The sequence below is a fragment of the Myotis daubentonii genome, chromosome 12, assembly GCF_963259705.1.
Source record: "Myotis daubentonii chromosome 12, mMyoDau2.1, whole genome shotgun sequence".
NCBI lineage: Eukaryota > Metazoa > Chordata > Mammalia > Chiroptera > Vespertilionidae > Myotis > Myotis daubentonii.
In genome coordinates, this window is record NC_081851.1 from 56,890,191 (window position 1) to 56,916,967 (window position 26,777).

The 26,777-nt window shown below is 40.5% G+C and overlaps 1 protein-coding gene across 3 annotated transcripts in view; it reads right to left on the reverse strand.

The window, feature by feature from the left end:
- Positions 1–26,777, reverse strand: part of CAMKMT (calmodulin-lysine N-methyltransferase) — a 290,479-nt gene that overhangs the window by 33,420 nt on the left and 230,282 nt on the right. Inside the window, exons 4-6 of one of the 3 annotated variants that reach the window (XM_059659955.1) lie at positions 7,088–7,148; positions 4,954–5,008; positions 3,822–3,885 (exon numbers count right to left, since the gene is read on the reverse strand). In XM_059659955.1, the coding sequence (XP_059515938.1) occupies positions 3,822–3,885; positions 4,954–5,008; positions 7,088–7,148 (180 nt within the window). Of the gene's footprint in view, positions 1–3,796; positions 3,886–4,953; positions 5,009–7,087; positions 7,149–26,777 lie in introns of all 3 variants that reach the window. The other 2 variants (XM_059659956.1, XM_059659957.1) reach the window with 2 other exon arrangements.

Consider the following 26,777-nt stretch of genomic DNA (forward strand, 5'->3'; position numbering starts at 1 on the left):
TGGCATCAATACTTCAGCTGGCATTGGTATTGCAGGAGGGGCCTGGGTGGAGGCGGAGGGCCCGGCATTCCCAAGGTCCCAACTATCCCCGACCCAGGCTGCGCAGTCCACATGCAGCTTCACTGATCGATGCCTGGAATCAGGGATTCTGTTAAAATAATGGCAAGCAGGGGTGTCCTTTAAAATGGACATGAAATTAACCAAATTTGGAAGAATCTTAAGCTTGAGATCATGATCCAGACTGTGCATACTGTGGGGATGAGACGCTTGGGTGAGGGGCACAGGAAATGGGTCGCCAAGCGTTGCCATATGCTGCAGGTGACAACTTGATGTTTACTGAGGAGGGGTCAAGGCGGGGCGCTTGTGTTGGGCGAGTAGTGAGTGTAGCAGAGAGGGATGCTCACCTTTAGATGTTGTACTTTTATTCATTATGATTTGGAAGAAGCTTAGCATCCATAATAGCTCAGTATATCCTATCTCTCCCCTATTCTCATGTCGTTGCCATCACCAGCTACAAATTTTATGGAGTAATTATTATCTGTGAGCACTTGGAGAATTCATAATTACACTAAAAGGGCAGCGCCAAAGAAAAGGAATACATTCCATACTATTTCAAGATAAATTTGAGAAATGGATGAACCAAATGATGTTATGTTCTAACTTATCCTTTGTTCTCTCCGGGTACAGCTAAATCATGGCATCAGTACGGAGAGGCACTCTGAGGTAGGGGGCTCTGTAGTTTAAGGGCCACGGAGAGCCTCAAAGACATCTACCCAGGAATCTGAGAAAATGTTCAGACTTACAACATTCACTTATACCTCAAATCTTCATCTCTTTTCAGATATCTCTGTTTAATAAATCTCAAATCAACATCTAGCTATCCAGGTCAAGGTAGAGAGCTCTAGACAGCAGTCACCAACCACCACTGGTGGTCCGAAAGGTTGGCGACCGCTGCTCTAGAAGATACAGCCAATCCACTGGATACATTTTAGGAAAACAGTGAATAAAATAACCTCACAACTGGTTGATATGTTTCTATGATATAGAGATTCAGAACACATCTTTCCATTGCCTCACATATTTAAAAATCAGAAATAACAGAAGATAAAAAGAAAATATCAGGAAATGCTCTATTTTTAAAAAAGATAAGAATCAGAATGTTAGAAGATTAAGAGACTAGGAAGTAAGGCTCAGGTAGATTCATTAAATTCAGATGCCAAGAACAACAGAAATAATTTTTTAAAAGATGAGAATAATATACAGGCCAATACTCAGATGTGATGCGCGACTGCCAGGTCGATTTTCAATTACATTTCACTGATGTATTCATTTGTTTCTTAATGTGCTCATCTTGCCCATTAAGAATAATTAGCAGCTTTGCTTAGAGATTTTCTGGCTTCTGGCAATGTTTCTCCCCCTTTTTTTGGTTGACATCCACTTTTACTTTTTAGAAAGTAATTTTTGAATAATATCCTACAACTGCTATATAATTTAGGCTTCCTAAAATTTTAAAGGAAAGACGTAAACAGTAATTTTTAAATGAGTCTGTTTCGACCCATATGCATCAACAGCATGTGATTCAGTGAATTAGTTATTCTAACAGAAAATGGGCACACACATAGAAAAAAAAATTTTCATTCGTATTAACCTCACTCAGCAAAACTGCGCAGGATGAATGCCAGTTGTAAGCTCTATTAGCAAGTCAGGATATCATTAGTATTAAGAGCAGGAAAAACACATTGCCAATTTTTTAAGGCTTGATGCATGCTTGTTTTTTTTATTTTAAAAAAATTAGATCTAGTTACAACAGAAAAATGCACACAAACATAGAACAACGGCATGACAAAAACCGCACTGCACTAGGAAAGTCCTGAGAGACGAAATAAAGCACTGCCCGTTTGGGTCTGCATCCTGAAAGGACCTACTTTATCTACATTGGAGAGTTCTTCCCCTCCTGCCCTCTGGCACCCCGCTATATTAAACCCATTGTAAACCCCGGCACAAAAAAGCACTCTCAGGGTTGAGCTTCTGAGGACCAAATGTTAAAAATCCATTTTCTTGGGAGGGGGCTGTACCAATCATTTCTTTGAAAGGCCGGCAGAGTGAATACAGAATCTGAGATTTCCTCTCTGATTTCAAGAGCTGGCCTGGCATCTTTGCTGTTTAAAGCCAAGGTGCGTTAATTAGTGACATTAGCATTGCTTCCTTTCTTTGGAAGCTCTGTAGTTCAGCTCGATAATAATTTGTGTCATTAAATTTACATGCGGACTACAGATGTTTCCCAGAGTTTGTTAAAAGTTCTAATTGGTTCCTGAGGCTGTTAAATGAGACACCTGCTGACTTAAGGAAAACCTCAGGTTGCTGGGCCCAAGCTGAAAGTTTCTGTGGCTAAAATGACCTTCTCTTGCCCAACAGTCCTGCCCCCTTTTTCGCCCCTGGAAGAGCAGATCCGCTGGGGCTGAGCCGGCATACCTGACTCCCTCTCGCTCTCTGTGTTCCCTGACATGCGGGGGAGGAGCACAGGGAAATGATACCGTGCACGAAGTAACTCAGAATAAAAGCAGAGTGAATGAACAACATGGGCTCATCTTCAGGAATATTTTGAGAAACTTGCGACAGCCTGAAGATCATGATTAAAATCCTGCATTTTAAAAAAGGAAGCACCTTTTGAGATCTCTTTCCCTTGTGTGAAAGGCCAAGCCTGTGATTGGCTGTTTTTCCTTCCTGAATTTTTTTTAAGTCTGTCAGGCAATTAGCTGGGTGGGGCTCTGTAGAGCACACAAGTGCGGCTGCACAATATCAGCTACTGTGCTTCTGGTACCTCCTTCCTCCCCTCGGAGCAGCCTGATGGAGCTGCTGCAAATGTTATTTGCAAAAAAAAAAAAAAAAATTACAGAGCGGAGGTAGCAAAAGAAAATAATTTTTAAAAAGGCTTTATGTAAGATGCCACAAAAAAAAAAAAAAAATCAGACCTGCTTTGACATTTTAGGAGTCTCAAATTCAAATAAGGAGATTACCTTCTTCAGAATGTAAATGTAAGGCACACCAAAAAACCCAAAGCAAACATATCTTCCACTTTTCCTCTCAATTTCTAACGACTGTTAACTGCCCCTGAACAAATCAGCTCGATTGCTAAAGAAGCCACAAATTATGCTTGCTTTCTTAGTTAAAGTACAGTTCAATTTTCATGAACTCTGTGTACATATTAGTAAAGCATAATCTAATATAATGGGGTTTGAACTGTAATAGCATGGCAGAAAAAAAGAGATAGCTCTCATAATCCTAAATAAAAGGAAATAATGAAAACCTGCTAGCTGTTTTCAGTGGGGAGATAGAAGTAACTCCTCAGGAATTAGAGTAGGCATAATATTACATGGCACGGATGTACACTACCAAACACAAGAAAGGTAATGACGAACATGAAGTTGGAAGCTAATTTTTGTAAGCAATATCCAATGTAATAAATATTACGTAATTTATTTTGTGCTGGCAAATTTCACTGGAAATAAAAAACAAGAATGCCTGAAAATTATTTGGAAACAAAATGTTCTTCCTGCCTCGAGTAGTCCACAAATCATAGGCTCCTTTCAGGAGAAGTGACCATTAAAATCGATCAAAATAAACAACACTTCATCTTGCCCAATGAACTCCATATATGTCTACTTTTTCTTAATTACTTATCATATGTATGGGGGAAACTCTGTTTTAATACCCCATGCTGACTTTCTTTATATCAAGCGTTACTCAGCTGGGGGTGGGAGGGGATGGGGAGAGGGGAGGAATGAACGCCGCAAACCCATTTTCTATCTGAATAAGGATACTTCTGATGGCCTTTTCATTCCCATCAGTTAACAGAACTTCTTTGACATCTGCAGAAATAGCAACCTGGAAAAAAAAAGGGGGGGGGTGGGGGGAGGACAGCAAACAATGAGCAAATATGCTTGTCTGTGTGGAAGTGAAGACAGGAGTGACAAGCCTTCAGTATCATGCTTCCTCACCTATTTCTCTGTAACAATCTTCAATCTTTTTTCATTTTATGTCTGCATTATTTTAATCATTCAATCAAATCAGTCAATACTTTTATCATTCCATTTGCGGGAGCCTCTATCTTGCTATCATTCTGTTCGGTAATTGCATTGTGACAGCGGATGATGGTATTCTGAGAGGCTTTCATTTGCGGGCTTCTGTTTATCTAGTAGAGCCATCATACAAGGCTGTCACTCTGCCTTTCAGCTTGCTTCTGTCTGACTGCCTGATGCCCTTCATATAACTTTGCATTGCAGGCAGATGGCTTTGTGAGGGTAATTTTTTTGTGAGCTTTGACATGCTCGCACATTGGGCTGTAACCTCGACACATTGTGTAAGAGCGACAGGTTTGTCAAATGCCAATCAGTGTAACAATATGCTTTTATTTGTAGAGACATAAAAACTTGTCTAATGCACTGTGCTGCTACATAGTATCTCCTGAATACATGACTCAGAACCCAGAGAATGGGGAACGACGTTCCTGAATGGCCAATCGAATTCAAAAGAATCTAATTACTGAGCGCTCTGGATCATGTTTGTTGGTGTAATAATGCAGGCAAAACATTAGCAGCTATATCATGGTGCTCCAACTGTGATTCGCCGGGCTATTCCTGAATCTTAGCAAATGGGACTATAATCTGAAAGAAAAAAAAAATGCTTTCGCTATGGCAAAGAAAGACTGTGAGAGGCCTGGAATGTCACGACAAGCGATATCGACTCACTGAGGTAAAATGTTTCTGCTCATCGAGGCAGCCATAAAAATCAATATGATCCGAAAGTAAGTCAATCTAGAAGGTCTCTCAAGACCCGGCAGCTTGACCGCAGCTGATGCTGTTGACGGTTCTCTGACCCAGCAGTTGGAGGCCCTGGAACATTTTTCCTTTTGTTCCTCCCTCTGAATGAGATTGGAATTGAGAAAAGACCTACCATGAGCCCAGCCAAGCATGTCATGCCACCCCCTAGCTCACACACAGCAAGGTCCCTGAAAGAGAGAAAAGAAATGGTAGAACCCATACAAATTAGATGAAAATGGTCAGAGAGAGATATATGTTACAAGAACAAATTGCCATCTGCAGTAAGAACGGCGCTACCAGGAAGTTGTAGAGACATGACTGGGCTACCTCATGTCGTTTTGCGTTTTAAAAATAATTATGAAATAGAAAAGTCACAAAGCAGGCAAACCAGTGGGGGTTCCCTCATTAGTGTTCACTGCAGCATTACCACCGCTGAGCTGAAAAATCTGAGAAGGTTCCCTTTTTTTCCCTTGTCAATGGCGCTGTCTTTTAGAACTAAACTAGCTAGAGTAGCGAAAGATAATTGTTAGGAAAGGATAACACTGTTAATCCACATTCATTCCTTCAAAAACAGTTAGACAAGTAAATGAAGAATATATATGAGTGTGTGTATACCTATATTATCGTCACACACACACACCACACATACAAAATAAATGCAATCTTGAATTTAAAAAAAAAAATAATCATCTAAAACAAACCGAAACATTTGGGAAAGCTGAACCGCCCGCATCAAGAACAATTACACAAAGAGCATTTAGCAATTAACACTTAAATCACAACTGACCCCGACACAACACAGTGAATAAACAATGCAGGGACATAATATGGCTAAGCCAGCAAACCCAGCTAAAGTAATGACTGGGCTCTGACTTCGCCGCTCCAAAGTAGAGCGGCTCCAAGTTAAAGCTGACAGGCTAGCGTGGCACTCTGCACTTACCTTCCTCTTTGTGCCTAAATATCAGCGCTCCACGGGTGACATCTCGCCCTGGCCCCCTGCCCGCTGATTGGAGCTCCAGTCAAGCTTAAGCACAGCGAGATGAGCAAATGCCAGGCGTCCAGGGCAGCTCTGCAGCCCAAATTCAATACGGCCCTGCTCTTATTCTACATGTTTAGATTCTTAAGATTGTTTCTTCATCCCAGTTTGGGAAGTTTATTACCTCACCCGAAGGGGGGTGGGGGTGGGGGAAGCAGCACTAAAAGGGAGGGAGAGGTGGAAAGAGAGGGAAGGGGAGGAGAAAAGGCCAAACAAGAACATTCATAGTCCAAAATACACTTAATGGGTATTCAGTTGTTCAAAGCAATTACAGACTAGTTGGTAAATATGGGCCCATTGAACTTCAAAAAATATACATTATTGACCCAGTCTTGTAAGTACATATTGCTAAAACACACACCCCATGATCTCTAACGGCTTGTCTGGAATCATAATGGGCTCTTCAGGAAGCTTCTAGTGGATGACTTTTATAAAATGAGATTTAAAATGAAAAACCTTTATTTTCTGGGTCTACCAAACATCTTGATAATTTTCAAATAAAAGAAGGTGTGTTTTTTTTCTTTTTCATAAACCTCATGCATGGGTTTGATCTATAATGCACACTGACAGTTGAAAACATTTATTTCTGTAGCATGAATCTGTAATTACTATTTATTACTATATTTTATAAATACACGTTGTTAAGTGTACAAAACACCTTTACAAACCAGGAGTGGGATGGCACCTTTAAATAATATCTGTGGGATATCTATTTATAAAAAATTCTGTAGTGACTTCTCTGGCAGAAGTTTAAAGAAAGTCTTTATTGTTTTTGTGGAGTTTTTTTTTGACCTTTACAATCAGTAAAGATTGATTGGAGCTTCACTTTTGTTTCCCCAAAATCAAAGTGAAATAAAAAGCCTTGAGTGAAAATCAAAAGCTTTTGACATATAGCAAAAAGCTTGCTGTGCAATATTAGTACCCAAAGGCAATTCAGATTTTTTTAGAAGCAACATGTTTTCACCATGAACTTTTTTCTCTTTCTTCCTGTTTTCTTTCTTTCTTTCTTTCTTTCTTTCTTTCTTTCTTTCTTTCTTTCTTTCTTTCTTTCTTTCTTTCTTTCTTTCCTCTCTCTCTCTCTCTCTCTCTCTCTCTCTCTCTCTCTCTCTCTCCTTTTCTTATCTTTTAAACAATTTAATTTGAAGAGTGTAACCATAACAATCTTTAACATGCAGATACAATACCAATAATGGGCTGGGGGGGGGAAGTATTTTTCAGTGCAGCTTTGTACCTGAATATCTCACTGTGCTTGAGGCAGTAGTAAGCCAAAACCTCTTCAGCCGGCCAGATGCCTGAAAAACACAAGGGGATAGGCCTTTTTGTATTATAGAAGTCTCTTCTAGAATCATTCTTTGCAGTCATTCTTTAGGAAATGGCTTTTAAAAATTATATTCAGAATAAGCCATTTTGACTTTAAACAAATGTAACATAATTATTAGTAGTATTATATCACATGAGTTTCTTTTGTTGTTGATGTTATGATGGTAATATTTATAACTCAGGAAAATAGTACAATATTCTAAATAAATTTTACTAGATTTCAACCACAACAAAATAGCAAAAACAATAACCAAATTTCAAATATCCAAAGTTAAATTTTAATGGGATTTCAGCCAATTCATATGCATCAGTTAAAGACCTACTGTATATGCATCTTATGTTAGGCAAAAATAAATGGAAAATCATTTACAGGAGCAAATAAAACCACTGAGGTCATTATACTTTTTTTGTTTGATTCCATACTAATTTTTTAAATATGCATAGTTTTTCCCTTTTTCCAATTAATAAAAATCAAACTGGAGCATACAATTAAGAAATTTAAAATTTTCCAACTTTGGTACACCATTAAATTTAACAATAACTCTTCCCACTAAATTCCATGAATGGGCATTTTCTAAAATCATCATCTGTAAATCTTTTACTAGTATTTAAAAGACTTAAGTAGTCTTCATGAATGTATATGAATTGCTTAAAGAGGAGACTAACATGTTAGGAAATTATAGTTCCTGGTAGTTATCACAGTTAAGTTTTCTCTTTATACTTTTATATTTCCCAAAATGTTTACAATAAATATGTATGACTGCAATAATCAGAATAAACAATAGCCTTATAACAATTATGCTTTCCCCAAATGGCCAGACTCAAAGATCAGGCAGGACACCAGGCATCCTGCATGACTGTGCAATCCTGGGAAAGAGTATCGGATGTTCGCTTAGTTCTCAGTTCTCTTCTAATAGGTCTTGATGCAAAACTGAAACACCTGCCCTAACCGGTTTGGCTCAGTGGATAGAGCATCAGCCTGCGGACTGAAAGGTCCCAGGTTTGATTCCGGCCAAGGGCATGTACCTTGGTTGCAGGCACATCCCTAGTAGGGGGTGTGCAGGAGGCAGCTGATCGATGTTTCTAACTCTCTATCCCTCTCCCTTCCTCTCTGTAAAGAATCAATAAAATATATTTTTTAAAAAACAAACAAAAAAACTGAAACACGTAACAACACTTAATTTTTTTTCTCCCAGATGCATCTCTAGCTTTGAGGAGTAAGAAATCTGGCATTTCAGAGAAAAGGATGTAAAAAAATTGGTAAGTAAAATCTTAAAAGAATCAATGAGTAAATCTATGAACAGCAAAGAGACAGCCCCATTGAGCATTTGCTGCAGCAAAGTCTCAGCCCTGGTTGGGTAGCTCAGTTGGTTCGAGCATCATCCTGAAATACCAAGGTTGCAGGTTCGATCCTGGTCAGGGCATATATAAGAATCAATCAATGAATGCATGAATAAGCGGAGCAACAAATAGATGTTTCTCTCTTTCACATACTCTCTCTCTAAAATCAATCAAGAAAAATCTTTTTAAAAATGAAACCAAAGAATCAAATCAGCGATTGGGAATATAAGGAAGCAAAACAACACCCAATCAGAATAGCAAAAAGAAAAAAGAATCGCCTCCCCCCAAATGAAAATAGTGTAAGGAGCCTCCAGGACAACTTCAAGGGTACCAACATTCACATCATGCGGGTGCAAGAAGGAGAAGAGAGAGATCAAGAAATTGAAAAACTGTTTGAAAAAGTGATGACAGAAAACTTCCCTAACTTGGTGAAGGAAATAGACATACAAGTCCAGGAAGCGCAGAATCCCAAACAAGATGAACCCAAAGAGGCCCACACCAACACACATCATAATTAAAACAAAAAAAAGATTAAAGAAAAAGAGAGAATCTTAAAAGCAGCAAGAGAAGAGCAGTTGGGTTATCTACAAGAGAGTGCCCATAAGACTGTAAGCTGATTTCTCAACAGAAACTTTGCAGGCCAGAAGGGAGTGACATGAAATATTCAAAATGATGAAAAGTAAGGACCTGCAACCAAGATTACTCTACCCAGCAAAGCTATCAGAAGGAAGGCTTCTCTCAAATCTGAGACTCAACTGGAGAGGCCAACACCCCCTTAGCGAAGCTGTAGGTTCTTCTGGGAAAAGAAATGCGCTGATGGACATTACTAAAAGGAAAAGCTGCTCATGGTGGAATGGGTAAGTGAGCCTTTTGGACTGTTTTTAGTGTTTACGTTCTGTCTCCTTTTCCTTAAACATTTCTGCACTGTCATTGATATTTCATCCCAGGAACTACAGAATGCTCCATAAATTTTTATGAGGCAACTACTATGTCTCTGTGGATCACAGCATGGTCACTAGAGCTTCAGTCTATTAGGGAGGAGACATTAACTAAATAATTACACAAATGACATGCCTAATTATAATTGTAATAAATGCCATGTGGGAAAAATTGATGGTCCTTCTGAGAACATTTCATAGGGGACTTGACCTGGTCAGAGGGGAAGTTGTGAGGGGTCCATTGGAGAATACTTACCTGTAGAAATGGAATGTAAGCTGGGACCCAGAGGATGAAGAGGCAAGTAGAAGAGAAAAAGGGGGACAGGGATAGAGGACATGGCCCATAGAAGGGGGGGGGGCTCATGAATTAAAACTTTGAAGAGCTTGATTCTTAGGAATAGAAATAGGGTCAGTGGAGCAGTACATTAAATGAGAAAGGGAGAGAGTAGTGTAAGATGAGGCTGGAGGGGTGGTTAGGGGCCAGATCCCACAAGCTCAAAGACCATGTTAAGAATTTTAAATTGCACCGTAAAACAAACAATAAAATTTAAGCAGCAGAGTGGTATGATTAGATTTGCATTTTAGAAGGTAAGTCTGGCTACTCTAAAGAAAATAGATTGACGCCGAAGCCGGTTTGGCTCAGTAGATAGAGCGTCGGCTGGGGACTGAAAGGTCCCGGGTTCGATTCCGGTCAAGGGCATATACCTGGGTTGCGGGCACATCCCCAGTAGGAGATGTGCAGGAGGCAGCTGATCGATGTTTCTCTCTCATTGATGTTTCTAACTCTCTGTCTCTCTCCCTTCCTCTCTGTAAAAAATCAATAAAATGTATTTAAAAAAAAAGAAAATAGATTGAAAAGGGACGAGAGAAGGCAGGGGAAATTAGGTAGGCGGCCACTACAATTACATAGGTGAATGTTGATGGTGGCTTGGGTGATAGAGGACAGGAAGAAAAGTGGAAAGATATGAGCTATCTTTAGAAGGTACACTGGCAAGACTTTATAGTGAATTAGAGGAAGAGGGTGGTAAGAGAGAGGGAGGTGTCAAGTATGACTTAGGTTTATGGCATTAATAAGTGGGTGGATGATGCACAACAGTAGCATATAGATTTTATATGAACCGGGGAGACTGAATTCATGGTGCAAAAACACTCACTAGGGGTCTAGGCTCTGATTCTGGCTCTGCCACTAACAATCTGTGTGATATTGGGGAGAAAATTAGCCTTTCTGAGCTTCTGTACCCTCATCTGCAAAATACTAGGCTTGGGTTAGATTATATCTAGGAAGACTTTAGGCTATAAAAAGCTATAACAGAAAACCATGCTTTGGCGTTAGACAGAGTTCAGCTTGAATACCGGCTCTTAGGTTACATCACCTTGGACAAACTACTTAAATGTAAGCCTCCTTCATTCATTCATCCATCCCTTCAGCATACAGTTATTGGCAGCCAGGCCTGCTCTAGAAGCTGGGATACAGCAGTGAATAAAACAAAGGCTTTACCCAAATAACTTCAACAGGGGCAATAGACAGCAAAGTAGGTAATTTCAGAGAGTAATTAATGTTGTGAAGGAAATAAAACATTAATGAAATTGAGAATAACTATGGGGGGTGCTACTTTAGCCATCATTGTTGGGTAATGCCACAGTTCTCTCATTTGTTAAGTACAAGCAAGAAAAGTACTAATTATAGTGTTGTTGGGAGGATCAAATGAGCTAATGCATGTAAGGAACTTAGAACAATGCCTGGCACATAATAAAGTTTGTTTTTTTTAAATAATGATAGCTATTGATGCTTCTGCTATTGCCATTGTTGCTATTTGGACATGTTTTTATGCAGGGAATTTTATTAACCATGATTATACTTTTATGATATTTTCTTCACCTCTAGATTGCAAAGCACACAAGGTTGCAAAAACAAGGGTCCAAATGAATTGTTTTGCAATTTTATTTCTTCTCCTATTCCTGGAGAAACCAACTGAACCAATAGGACAGAGAATGAGCATGAGGAGGGAGGAAAAATAAAGGAGCACAAAAAATTAACCAAATATTTCAATAATAAATTCTTCTACGATTGCAAAACGGCTTAGTTTAATAGGTATGGTTTGATTAAACTTGTCAATATATGGTGGTGGGAAAATTGAATAGTTACATGTAAAAAAATAAAACTAGATCACCAACTTATACCATACACAAGAATAAACTCAAAATGGTTAAAAGACTTAAATGTAAGTCAAGAAATCATAAAAATCCTAGAAGAAAATTTAGGCTGTAAAATCTCAGACATCTCACTTAGCAGTATTTTCACCAGTACATCTCCTAGGGCAAGAGAAACAAAGGAAAATATAAACAAATGGGACTACATCAAACTAAAAGGCTTCTGCACAGCAAAAGAAACCACCATCAAAATGAAAAGGGAACCCACTGTATGGGAGAACATATTCACCAATGATACATCTGACAATGGACTAATTTCCAAAATATATAAAGTTCTCATAGAACTCAACACCAGGAAGACAAACAATCCAATTAAAAAGTGGGCAAAGGACTTGAATAGATACTTCTCCAAAGAGGACATCCTAGCACAGATGGCCAATAGACATATGAAAAAATGCTCAATGTTACTAATCATCAGAGAGATGCAAATTAAAACTACAATGAGGTATCACCTCACATCTGTCAGAATAGCTACCATCCATAAATTAACAAACAGCAAATGCTGGTGAGGATGTGGGGAAAAGGGAACTCCAGTGCACTGCTGGTGGGAATGCAGACTGGTGCAGCCATGTGGAAAACAGAATGGCGTTTCCTAAAAAAATTAAAAATGGAACTGCCGTGTGACCCAGCAATCCCACTTCTGGAAATATAGCTTAAGAATCCTGAAACACCAATCAGAAAGAATACATACACCCCCTATATTCATAGCAGCATTATGTACAATAGCTAAGATCTGGAAACAGCCCAAGTGTCCATCAATAGATGAGTAGATAAAAAAAAAAAACAACAAACACCTGTGGTACATTTACATCCTGGAATATTATGCAGCTGTAAAAAAAAAAAAAAAAGAAAAAGAAAAAAAGGAACTCTTACCCTTTGCTACAGCGTGCATGAATCTGGAGATTATTGTGCTAAGCAAAATAAGCCCATCAGAGAAAGACAAATATCACATGATCTCACTTATATGTGGAATCTAATGAACAAAATAAACTGGCAAACAAAATAGGTCCAGAGGCATGGATGGCTGGAACAGACTGACAGATCTCAGAGGGGAGGGTGGTGGAGGAGATGGGAAGAGATTAACCGAAGAAAATATATGCAATATACATAGCCCATGGTCACAGACAATAGGGTGGGGAAGGCCTGGTGTGGGGCGGGATGTGGGGTGAAGGAGGGTAGATGGGGGAAGAAGGGGACATCTATAATACTGTCAATAATAAATAAATAAATTTTAAAAAAGAAAGGGAGTTTGGGTAAGTAAAAATACATTAAAATTTCAAACTCAATTTTTAATTCAGGTACCTATTTGTGTGATGAGTATGAGGGAAGGGAACGATGAAAGCAGTCCCAGCTCCATCCTGGACGCTCAGGCAGGAGGGGAACATGGTCTTCAGAGAGCGTTCCCCGAGGCCCAGCCATGGGCCTGAGGGTCACCTTTAGAGCAGGTGCTGGGGAAGCAATTAAAGGACAGATGAGAAACGGAGGCAGAACAAGGAAGATGCTGGAGCCACAGCGAGAAAGAGAAAAAGGAATACACTGCAGCCACGGCCACGGCCACAGCCACAGCTTCAGCAGCTCACACACTGAAGCCGTGGGCTTGGGAGACATTTCTGAGGCTTCTCAGCTTTATGACCCTATTGGCCAGTCACTACACTCTCCTTACATCATCTCCTTAACTGGAAATAATAATACTCTCTACTCCCTAAGTATAGGTGTGAGGTTTAGGTGAATTAGAAGAGTACCTAGTAAGCACAGGTAAGGTTTATTGTTATGATTCTTATTCTTAGCATGACTTAGTGAACGCTTACTATGTGGCAAACACTGGCTGTGCACTTTAGGTGGAATATCTCCTTTAATCTTTAAAATAAACATATACGGTAAGTACTGCTTTATGGCCAGCCAGGGGGCACAAGGGGGTGCAGGGAAGCACAGAGAGCTTAAGTGACATAGCCAGGATTTGAGCCCACACACTCGCCTCTAGAGCCCCGTTTCTTCACACTGTCCCAACCCTGGTGACTGGTCCTGGAATCAAGAGAACGAATTTCTAGTTCTCGTGACTATGTCGATAATTCATTTTGGGACTTGTGACAAGTCATATTTGGGCTCTAGTTTCAAGAATAAAAGGGAAGGGTAGAATTGATTTCTGCGGCCTCTTTCAGCTCTCAGTCTAATGGCTACAGATTATTATGTGTGTGCATTTCCAAACAAAAGCTACACAACTGTCAGTGGGCTGTAGCCCAGGACATTTCAAAGAAATAAGATTGGTTAAAATATTTTATTGGTACTATAATCTCAAATTTACACACCTACCAGGAAATATTTTAGTTAGGATTCAAAACAATCTTAAAAGTCTAGTCTTCATGTCTATTGGAATTGAATGAGAACTGTCTTTGTTCAATAAATCTCACAGCTTCAGAAAAGAACTGCTCTACCTCTATATATTCTAGATGTGATAGCTTTTTATTTAGTTAATCTAGCATGTAATAACAGACAACTTTCTCAGGTACAATTTTCCCTTTCTAACATTGAGCACAATTCTCAGCTATAAGCTGTATTTTTTCCACAAATACGTTTTCTCCTCCTCAGGGTGACAAACTACCTTTTGCGCAGAGGTATTTGCCCAGAGTCTCCAAAGCACAGGTAGCAGAACACCTCCCAGTGTGAGCGCCCGGGGCCTAGGTGAGAAGATGCTCCATCCACACTCGTCAGTGAGGATGTCTAAAGTGAGACCCAGAAAACCAGACCAGAGAGCTCCTAGCACAAAGGGAAACATGGGCTGGTTTTCCCCAGAAACAGCACAGTCTTCAGCAGTAGAAAAATGCAGAAGGAGAAGGAGGAGGAGGAGGAAGAGAAGGAGAAGAGGAGAAAGAGGAGGAAGAGGAGGAGGGGGAGAAGGAAGAGAAAGAGGAAGAAGAGGAAGAGGACGTGGGGGAGGGAAAGAGAAGGAGGAGGAGAAGGAAGATTTTCATTGCTATGTTTACTCCAAGTAACCCTCTCCCCCCAAATCTTGCTGTGCTCAGTGTCCTCAGAGTGGGCAATCAGCCATCATTTTGGTGAGATCACCCTTTTTCCTTTTAAAACAGGACTGTGATCCGAGTCACGGCACCAAAAAAACACAAACAGGACTGTGTTGTGTCCTGAAGGTCATGTACAAGCAGTGAGGTGTCACATGGAGTGCAACAAAGAAGAAAGTAGGAGGAAGAATTGTAATTGTTCCTTGCCTTAGGTAGTGAGCCAGTTAGCCAACACCACACGCACCTGTTCCACGGCACACCGAAGAAGGGTAAGGAGAGAGGCTCCCTCCTCCTGAGTTACCTATGTCTCATGAATTTCCTTCCCAAGGCAGCTTCCTGCCTCAGAGTCCAGCTTGATCTCACGTCCAGGTGAGCACTGTGACTGAATTCCACACCAGTGGAAAGCCCGAGATCCATGTGGAGGAGTGCATGCTCTGCACATGTATGAAAGTCTCCCGGAGAGAAAATGGTATTCAGGAGGCACATGTTACATGTGCCAAAGCAATGCGGCACATTTAACAAACGGCGCTGGGAGTAGGCTTCTTACACACAGAACTTATTTATCGGTATTGTTTGGAAGATGCACGTCCCAGCATTTCAAAACTGCCTCCATTCCAAGAGGTGTTGGCACCGGGAGGGGAGGTGAAGACGGGATTATCATCCCACTAATACTAATACTGCTGTGTCTCTGATTGAACAGGAGAGGAAGACACACCAGGGCTACGTGTGCACAGAGGAAAGGCCACGTGAGGACACAGAGCGAAGGAGGCCTTCTGCACACCGAGGAGAGTGGCCACACCTGCCAACACCTTGATCTTGGACTTCCAGTCTCCAGCACTGTGAATCTCTGAGCTCCAAGTCTTGGGGGCTCATTATTAGAAAACCGCCTTCATTCCAAGTTCCTCCTCTTAGGCCCATGTGGGGAAGGGGGAAGTGGGAAGGAGGAGGGCTGCCTTCCTTAAAAAAGAAAGAAAAAAAATATACACACACACACACACACATACATATATATACAGACATACACACATATACATACAGTGGGGCCTTGACTTACGAGTTTAATTCATTCCAAGACTGAGCTCGTTAAGGAGCTCGTTAACTCAAATTACTCTGTCAACTCAATGCAAAAAATCGGCAGAGAGACAGCTGGTATCTCAAAAAAACTCGTTAGTCTGGACACTCGTAAGTCAAGGCCCCACTGTATATAATTGATTTCAGAAAAGAAGGAGCGGGAGAGACAGATAGAAACATTAATGATGAGAGAGAATCACTGATTGGCTGCCTCCTGCATGCCCCACACTGGGGATTGAGCCTGTAACCTGGGCATATGCCCTGACCGGGAATCAAACTGACCTCCTGGTTCATAGATGCTCAGCCACTGAGCCATGCCGGCCAGGCGGGCTGCCTTCTTATAGCAGGAATTGCCATTAGCAAGTCCCAAAGGTTTTTATTACTCAGCAAATTGACTTGTAAATAAGGCAACATGTCAGTTGAGGCTCAGTCTCAACTTACTTGAAACAAACCCCTCCCTGGTGTTTCATCTGAAAGTAAATGGAAGATATTCAGATTGCTTTAAAAAAAGAGAGAATGAGAATTGGCGGAGAATCTCAGCTATGCAAAATGACCAGGGCTCTGTCCTTCCCGGCTCCCTGCGCATCGTTACTCACTGACATGAAGGAAATATGACAGTCTGGCTCTCCAGAAATGTCTGCAACTGCCAGCCTTGGGCGGCCGACTGCGCATAATGGGGAGATGCGGTGCGCGCGTCCGGGCTGTAAACGCAGAGGCCTGGCTCTGCCGGGCCGTCTACAAATGGCTCCAACCAACTTGTATTTGTCTTTAGCACCTCCTTGGATTTTTTAAAAAGATATTCATTTGATTTCATTTTCCTTCCCTGGTTTTTCAAATAGTCATTAAAAATTAAACAACACTGGGAAAAGCCTTTTGTGATTATAGCCTTCATTCTCCGGCAACAAACTGGATCTATAAATGTATGTACCATTGTAGATGTAAATTACAAAATTTATATTCAACTATATTAAAACATCTATTCCAAAAATGATTACCAGTTGTGAAAAGAAGACAGGCTTATCACTTGCTGTCAGTTGTTCATGTCTAGTTAAGCAATAATGTGCTAAAACTGCTCTTTTGTTTTGTGTAAGAATTTTGGCAATAGAAGAAATGAACACTCCGTTAATAAAAACTCGGCTGCTCTCTGCTTTGATGGAGGAAGCAGCTGCCTGTTTTCATTTGCTGCAGAGCAGCAAAACCCATCAATATAATAAGCAGCTTAGATGTACCCATCCATAGCATCTGCAAGGATATGGGCTATTCGCTCAAAACCAATCCCGGTTTAATTTTAACAAAGATGTGTCTGACATAGTCGAAAATGCACCAGAATTGGTTTTGAAACAGAAACAGTTTCTTTCTTTTAAATACTTTTTACAGATTTGAAAGGTGAGTATGCCTCACTGCCTGATAGCAATGATAAAAACCAGCCCAAACGGTGAGGCCTGCCCAAAGCAAGGGCAGTGGAGAGAGCAAATCAAGACGCAGTTATGTGGTTCCCTTCAAAATGGAAGCCATTCATTTGAGTGATTTCATTCATTTATTCATTCAAACCAATATTGACTGACTCATTACTACATACTGACTTGGGCTAGATACTGAGGCCTCACTTCCTACTCCCAGTGAGCTCGCTCTTCAGGGGAAAAGATGGCTACAAAACCATAAGTGAAACAATGCGTTAAGCACAGTGATACAGACACACATTTTCCTATTATGTTCTTAGTTTTTAAAAAATTCAAATAGCCACAGAAGACAGTGGAAATTAACATAAAAATTAAAAATCAAATACTGTCTCCTCCATTACACAGTCACACACTTCATTAGACATACTTTAAGAAAAGACAATCTGATTTAAAAAAATTGAATTGTATTTAAACACATGTCAAACTGTTTACTAGGGTAGCCAAGAATTGTCATACCTTGGAGAGGAAGTTTTAGGATTTTAAGTTTGTTTGGACAGCCTCTAATTTTAAAGTAACCATTAGATGCTTCCACATGATCACGAATGCACCACACGGCAAGCCTAATAGGAAAACACAGACTTTAAAGCAACTTTCAGTGTGATGCAGTCAGCATTGTCTAGTAAACATGCTGAGAGAGTATTTTACTCTCAAAGTGACATTCCAAAAAGTCAGGTAATTCTAAATCCTCCTTTTTCTGATTTAATATCTAGTAGGTGCGCACCCCAGTGTGATCATCCAGAGACCTGTCTGATGGCATACATGAATGTGGGCTTAAACATTTGCTTCTCAGGATATCACATTTCTAGAAGCATGTTTGCAGAAACATTGAGAAAAAGCACCCCAAAATGTAGAGCCAAGGGCTTTCTTTCTCTTTCTTTTTTTAAATATATTTTTATTGATTTCAGAGAGGAAGGGAGAGGGAAAGAGAAATATCAATGATGAGAAAGAGGGAGAGAGTCATTGATTGGCTGCCTCCTGCACGTGCCCACTAGGGATGGAGTCTGCAACCTAGTCACGTGCCCTGACCAGGAATCGAACCATGATCTCCTGGTTCATAAGTTGATGCTCAACCACTGAGCTACACCGGTTGGGCAGGGCTTTCTTATTTAAGCATGTTTACTGTAAAACACATGTATCTGGATTTTAATAATAAACTTTTTATTTTGGAATAATTTTAGATTTTCAGAAAGATAAAATGTTGCAAAGACAGCACAGAGAGTCACTGGATGGCCAGCTTATCTTACATTTGTCAAAGCTAAGACACTGACATTGGCACATAATGTTAACTAAGCACATGGGCTTGTTTTTAATGGAAGGGCTCCTAATCAGGATGAGGGCAAATGAAGGCATCTGTCCGAAAGTCACAAATTAAACCTAAAGGGCAGTACTAGCATCTATCATATCTTTCCTCCCCTAATTCTCTTCCTTCGTAAGATACTAATACTCTAAAGAAATTCCTATCAGATTTAAAAGTTAAAACAGGCCCTAACCTGTTTAGTTCAGTGGATAGAGCATCGGCCTGCAGACTGAAGGGTCCTGAGTTCGATTCCGGTCAAGGGCATGTACCTTGGTTGTGGGCACATCCCCAGTGGGGGGTGTGCAGGAGGCAGCTGATCGATGTTTCTCTCTCATCAATGTTTCTAACTCTCTATCCCTCTCCCTTCCTCTCTGTCAAAACTCAATAAAATATATATATTTTTTAAAAAGTTAAAACAGGACATAAGCCCTAGCCGGTTTGGCTCAGTGGATAGTGTTGGCCTGCACACTGAAGGTTCCCAGGTTCGATTCTGGTCAAGGGCATGTATCTCGGTTGCAGGCTCCTAGCCCTGGTTGGGAGCATGAGGAGGCAACCAATCAATGTGTCTCTCTCACATCGGTGTTTCTCTCTTTCTCTCCCTCTCCCTTCTACTCTCTGTAAAAATCAATGAAAAAAAAATATCCTCAGGTGAGGATTAAGAAATAAATAAATAAATAAATAATAAAACAAGGATATAAAAATGCATATACCTTAGGGTTTAAAAAAATCTGACCCCATCAAAAGAATTGTGTAGCCAAGTGAAGCCTTGGTTCCCCTTGTCATTGAGTGGGGAGAAGGTTATTTCTCGTCATTATTCACACAGAAACTCTGATGGTCCCTAGTCAATTAATACTTTCATATCCCAGTGTGACCTGGACCTTATAACCCATCTGTGGCAGCATGAGTTAAGAACCACAAAGAAGTCAGAGGTCATTATTTCTCGCCCATCTGGAGTATTTACAAAGCATTCCCCATGCTTTCCGCGCACGCTTCCTTCCCTCCTCTGCTCCGCTGGGCACAATGCGTCCAGAATCCCGCAGAGATTCATGGGCTGTGCATTGGTTAATGGTGGTCTCTCCAACAGCAGGTTGGAGAAGCTGCCTTTGGGGAGTTTCTTTCTAACCACAACTGGTGGTTTCTATGGATTGAATTGTGTTCCTCCCAAACTCACACCTTGAAGCTCCAAACCTCCCATGTGTCTGCATTTAGAGACAGGGCCTATAAGGAGGTGATTATGGTCAAATGAGGGCATACGGTGGGGCTCTGATATGATAGAATTTGTGTTCTTAGAAGAGACTCCAGAAAGTGACCCAGCCCTCATCCACCCTGTGCATCACAGAGCTCATGTGAACACACCTATAAGCCAGCAAGGGAAATCTCAATAGAAACTGATCGTGCTGGCACCCTAATCTGGGACTTTCAGCCTCCAGAACTGTGAGAAAATACGTGTCTGTTGTTGAAGCCAGCCAGTCTATGGCACTTTGTTATGGCAGACTGAGCAGACTAAGACAGTGGTCAGCCCCTGGTGCCTGATGTTTGGGTGGAAGCCCTCTCCAGCCCCAATACAGTCTAAAAACTCTATCCCCAAAACATAGACGGGGCCCGCGGCACAAGCAGACCACAGTCATGGCCCCAGTGGGGCCCTCTCCTTAGTCCAGTGGCTCTCAACCTTCCTAATGCTGCGACCCTTTAATACAGTTCATGTTGTGGTCACCCCCAACCATAAAATTATTTTCGTTGCTACTTCATAACTGTAATTTTGCTACTGTGATGGATCGTAATGTAGATATCTGATATGCAGGATGTATTTTCATTGTTACAAATTGAACATAATTAAAGCATAGTGATTAATCACAAAAACAATATGTAATTATATATGTGTTTTCCGATGGTCTTAGGCGATCCCTGTGAAAGGGTCATTCGACCCCCAAAGGGGTCTCGACCCACAGGTTGAGAACCGCTGCCTTAGTCCATTACTTTCTCCTCCCACTTCCCTTCAGTTTCCCCTCTATCCATCTCATCTTGCTTCCTACTTTTCATTTTACTCTTCCCTGCAGTATTAGCCCCCCTTTTCCATTTAAAAGAATTCATAATAGAAGAACAAACATTAATCACTCTGATAAAGGAATTTCCTGATAACACCTGCAATATTTCATAAATACACTTCGATCTGTTTCTTTATGCTGTCTTTGAACATAAACTCCTTGAGGGCAGGAAGCTAGCTCACTGCTTCTCTTGTTTCCCTGTGGCATGTTTACATGGTGCATGTGAAAGCATGTTGAATTCATATAGAATGGTAGCAAAATGTTCTAAACCCTGGAACTAACAACAATAAAAAAAATATGAATCCCTCTTCTTTTGCAAGAGCTATTTGCTGAGCTTTATATGAGGTATCTACTCAGGACCTGATTCTACCTGTAAATGCAATCACAGGTCATTTCTGGTGCGGATAAGTTTCAAATTGTGATCAGTCTACTTTCACTGGCTTCCTTATCTATATCCACAATCTGCAGAACTGGCAGGACAATTATCACCAGAAGACAGGAGAGATGCTCTGGGGAGTAAGCTGTCCTGGGCCTGAAAGGTGCATGCTTACAAGTTTGCAGGCCCAACAAAGAATCCACATTCAATAGGCCATCTTTCTCTAAATCAATCCTTTTGCCTCCTTGCACAGAGCCACGTGTATCATGGGTGTTCATATCTGGAGCTTATCTGCGGATATCAACAAACATGCAGGTCTCTAATCATAGTAGCCTGGAATGAGTCCCAGAATCGGCCCTGTAAGTAACTTGAGATAGAGAAAATGATTCTCTGTGTTGCTTTCTTTCTTTCTTTCTTTCTTTCTTTCTTTCTTTCTTTCTTTCTTTCTTTTTTTTTGGGGGTGGTGGTGGTGGTGGGAGACTTGGGGGGGGGGAGGCCATTCTCTTTGCTATAATAAAATTTGTAACCTTAACCCATATAGCAAAGTGTTTTCTCTGAGAATCACACTTGAGAAGATCCTTCGAAATACACTATTTAAACCAAACTATTGCTCTGAACTTGATACCACAATTACCTTTCTGTTGAGGAAAATTCTGGAGCTGTTATATTGTGACCCGCCCTTTCACACCAGGACACGTGAGTGTTTTTAAGTTGAGATCAAAGTGCACGGGCTGAGTTGTTGAGAGTGGAGAAATCATCATGGTCTCCGTGGACTCATGCTGGACAAACCGGGACAGAAAACAGATTTCTTTCTCTCTCTTCAGCACCAAAGAGTTCATATTATTGTGAACGCCATGCTTCCTCCTCCTTGGACCCACTGTCAACAAATGATTGAAAAAATGGCTTCAAACCTAAAAGTATTGTATTTAGGTTAGAATATAGTTTATAATCTGTTTATGCTGACCAACAGCACTGAAGGGATTTTGGCAGGGCAAGTACTATAATGGAAGTCTAAATTCATACTCTAATTGACATGAAAAATAATAACCTTTTGGAAGAATATGAAATAGTGTTTACATATCACAAGACTACATCAGTTACTATTTTTCAAGTGTGCTTCAGAGAAATCTCAATTTATGAAGTAAGGTCTAATGAATAGAAGGGCTTGCTCAGCACTTAACTAGCTAATGGCTGAGCTTGGGTTGAATCTCAGTTCACTAATACCTCACCTTGGCTCTCTTTTAAGAGTAAGAGGCTTGAACAATAGTCTAGGAAGGATATCATGATTTGAGTTTGCATAGTGTAGACTTCCCTTTCCAGGTAGAAATTGATGTTTGAAGACATAAAGCATACTCATCCTGATTTCAACATATTCACAGACTTTTAGCAATTACATTTAAGTCCTTTTGGTTTTAATTCCTATTTCTCAATAAAGAGTTTACAGAAGCACTATCTCCAAATCATGACTCAACACACTGCCTGGTGGAAGAGGCTGTAGCTACATTCAGCTGCAGCTAAGCTAACATTGGAACCTCTGAATAGAGGCCAGGAAGCAAGGGCAATCTTCAGAATGAGTGACCCCTTCCTCCAGAATTACGATGATTATGTGCCTTGCTTTATAAAATTGGGCTTCTGTTTGTTTTCAGGGAGTTTATCATCTAAATGGTCATTATTCTTACTCAAATGTCTACATGTAATTTGTCTCACAGTTAAGAGTGTGTAGCAGATACCAGCAGTTATTTTGATTACCAGCATTCTGATCACAATAAAATAGTAATTTCATTTTATTTCGTTGTGTCTAGGGAGGGTAAATCATGTAACATATACAACTTCCACACATTCCATGATGTTGAGAAATGTTCATTTTCTGTGCATTCTCTTCTAAGAATCTTTTCAACATTTCTGGATTGTCTCCGCACTCAGGAACTGGATTGAAATCTCCACTTGGTATTTATCTGAGGCTGTGATAGCTTAGTCGTCTGCCGCCAAATGCCAAGATAGGGGGAATCTCATCATCCAGCGACCAGCTGCATGATGGGCAGTTAATAGATATATCAAACCTTAGGGTATATGCTAAGCTGAAGAGATGATTGGTTGGTTGATACACTGATTGATTAGCATAGGGAGAATGGGTTTCTTCTTGACAACCTAAGATTATGCTTCAGCTAAGCTCAAATTGCTTACACCTCTTCTATTGGGTTTAAAATTACAGTCCTGTCATCTAAATTCTCTCTTCAATGAAATTTTTACCATATATAAAAATTAAAGGGAAAAAGGAAGTAGAAGCACTGGATAAGAGTAAATGGAGTAGATACATTTCATGCCGCTGTTGTTGATTCCACTAGCAAAAGCTGATATGTAAATCCCCTTGAAAAATGTTACACATTTCATAAACGATTACTGAATATTATGCAATAACTCAGGGGAAACAGTTCAGTATGCTAAAGTCGGTGAATGCTACATCTTCCAATACATTTAAGTGAAGCCTCTTCTATATAATTAAGAGAATTAAAGTAAACCCCTCTATTAATCAGGTTTACTTACTAGGGCACATAGAACCCCATCCTTGGACTTTTAATATTTTTAACTGCTGGCATGCCTTTCAGGGGGCAGGGGAAGAATGGGCAGATTTATGGAGACTGCGGGTTAGCTTTGCTTTTAAAGCAGCTTAACACAAATAGTAACTTCTTTAATTAACATTAATGACTCTGAAGACAGTCACATGTACATATTGAAACATTGGAATATTGTGCCTACTTCTCACGAGTGAAGAATCAGGTCTGCTCTAAAATGAAACGAAATTAGATGAATGAAGGAAACAACCCAGTTCTATCAAACTCTAAACTGATATTTAAGTGGTACTGAATAAAAAGCATCAAGACTTAGCACAAAAGGCCTATATTTTAGAGAGCTCTACAACTGTTTGTTATTCCTGGTTAACAATAAATTCATTAAACATAAGCGTGGTTTATGATGTCCTGTTTAAGGATTCAATCTCATTGTACCCTGAATTAGCAGAGACTGGCTACAGAAAGGGCCTTACTCCCTCCTTCCTCTCCTTAAAAAAAAAAAAAAAAGCTGGGAAGCCTTAATTCAGCACTTTGAAGAACACCCCCTCCTCTGCCTGAGCAAATAAGGATTTGGTTGCCGAATCACACTGGATAAGTGGTTCATTGAGAATGTTAAAATCTGCATTAATAAACAGGACTGGGCTTCTAGGATTTTCCCCCTTCCTATCAGCGAGGAGCGGTAGGGGATCAGCTGCGACTAAAATCCCCAGCTGAACAACCCACATACAACTCAGTGAGCAGACTTAAAACAAGGCCATTTATTGGTGACTGTTATGCAAACAAAGCGCCCAAGTCTTAGAAACAGATGTCAACTGAAGCATATGCTTACTGTAAACTGGAATTTGATTCTCTTTATAAAAATAGACATAAATGGGCCTCCAGAAAGCAGGCTGCCTCTTGTTGTCTACCATTGCCTAACTCAATTCAGCCTAAAGCTTTAAAAAAGATGAATAGACTGATATGCGAGGGCAAAGAATAAAACTTAAAAAAAGATTAAATTGGAAACAAATGATAACGTGTTGGAGCAGTTCCCAGAAGCAATTTTACAGATTTTTCTCTAAAAACACAAGACAGGAAGTTAAAAGCTTAGCGCGGGTCATCCATGGCATGTGGACTTATCATTTCCTACCACTTAGGGTGGAAAAGGCACTCCATGTTCAGGTGGCAAGTTGAGTCGTGTGTACTTTTTACCCTCCTCTCGCCTTCTTTTTCTCTCCCTTACCTCTTCTCACATCTTGAGGTCTTTTAAATGTCACTTATTTTACATGAGGCAGTTGGTGGAGACATGAGTCAACAGCAATCAGAACCATTATCCCCCGCGGCGAGTCCTGGTCCTAATGCATTGTGACACCTTGGCCGGCCGGCCGCCCGATTTACCTTGCTGCTTCTTAGGGAATTAAGTGGCATCATGTGAAAATGGTTGTGATATAAACAGCATGGGCATAACTGGTATTAAATTTACCTCTCAGCCTAAGTGAATTTTCCTCACATGTGACTAATCAACATGAAAGCTGGTGGGCCCAGGCTGAGCTGGCCAGCACGTCCCCACCCCTGGGACCAGGGCTATTTTGTTTTATCTCTTTGTACAAGCTGGCAGAAATGTAAAGTGAAGGGGATAATCCAGTGCTGGTGTCTTTATGAAATCACATCCTTACAGGAAGAGGCTTTTAACTGTCTGTCGCTGTCCTCTCAAAAAAAGAGTGTGACAATCTCATTTTGCGGAGCACCCTCCCATGCAAAGGAAAATAATAGCCGTGGCGGCCATGGCTGCTGCTGACCTTACATGATCCATTATCCACCGAACACTTTAAAAGTCAGTTTTACATACACTGCGGGGGAAATGAGGGGACGATCACATCATTTTCACTTTAGTGAATTTGCCATCCATTTGAAGTCAGGTACTTGATATCCCCACACACCCAGCCAGTCCCGTGGTACAACACGAAAGAACACACCATTGATTAAAAGAAGCCGGGCGCAGACATGCCGGAACCCTCCCCTCTAAGACACTGGCTAGCAGGAACAGCAGCAGTGAAATGGCGTTGCGTGAACCAGGGGTGGGCAAACTTTTTGACTCGAGGGCCACAATGGGTTCTTCAACTGGACCGGAGGGCCGGAACAAAAGCATGGATGGAGTGTTTGTGTGAACTAATATAAATTCAAAGTAAACATCATTACATAAAAGGGTACGGTCTTTTTTTTCAATAGTTTTATTCATTTCAAACGGGCCGGATGCCCGCGGGCCGTAGTTTGCCCACGGCTGGCGTGAACTTTCCTCAAACTTAAACCTAAGAAAGAGAACAATCAGGAACTGAGTCCTTCAAATTTTTAGAAGTGCTTGACATTCCTACAAAAATGTTTTACTAACCACTTAGCAGACATCGGTAGGTGCTAAAGGAAGTGCAGGCAGAGCAATTATCATCCTGCACAGTCAGCCTGATGCTTATTCACAGACAAGAGTGGCTTGCATTCCGCCATGAACCAACTGTGCATGTTGCTGATAATAGAGCAGAGGTATTGCCAAGCCCGTACTGAAATAGCACACCTCGTTTACTTCCAGCGACTTATTTGTGGAACGCAATAAAGGCTGGCATATTTGCTCATCACTACAAGAATACTCGAGCCATTGTTAACATTAAAATTAGTTTTCTGACATGGTGTATGCTATGCATTTACTTTTCCTTAAATAGGAATTTCCGTGCCTAGAGTAAAACACTAATGGCATTTCTTTCCCCTTGTGAATACTGCATTGCTTCATTAATAAACCATCTAGAAGCCTGACTGGTAATCAGATGCTTGGCCACTTCGCAATCCTTCACTCTCAAGTTCAAAGACTGTTTCCCTTCATTTTGGCAATACATTTATTCTTGAACCCTCTGCTCTGAGGCAAGTATGCAGAGTGGATAAACATGAGGGGGAGAGATGCCTGAGGGTGTGGCAGCAGTCCATACCAAATGCAGCAATTTTCAAATCTTGATCTACATTTATTTTTTTTATAAAAAGTAATAACTATAATTATTTTAATGCCTATAGATAAATCAAAACTGCAGTTTTGCTATAGAAAATAATCAAGTCTAGTATTTACACACAGATCATACTAACTCAGATTCTTCATCCTTATTCTATATTATTGAGCTACATTTATAACATTTAATTTTACAATGTTAGGGTGCTGGGGCATAAGCAAAGAGAATCGCCAAATGAATAGTTACAATATTCTTATTTACCCATCCACCGCCCCCCAAAAAACTAGACTTTGAATTTTTGAGTGTATACTT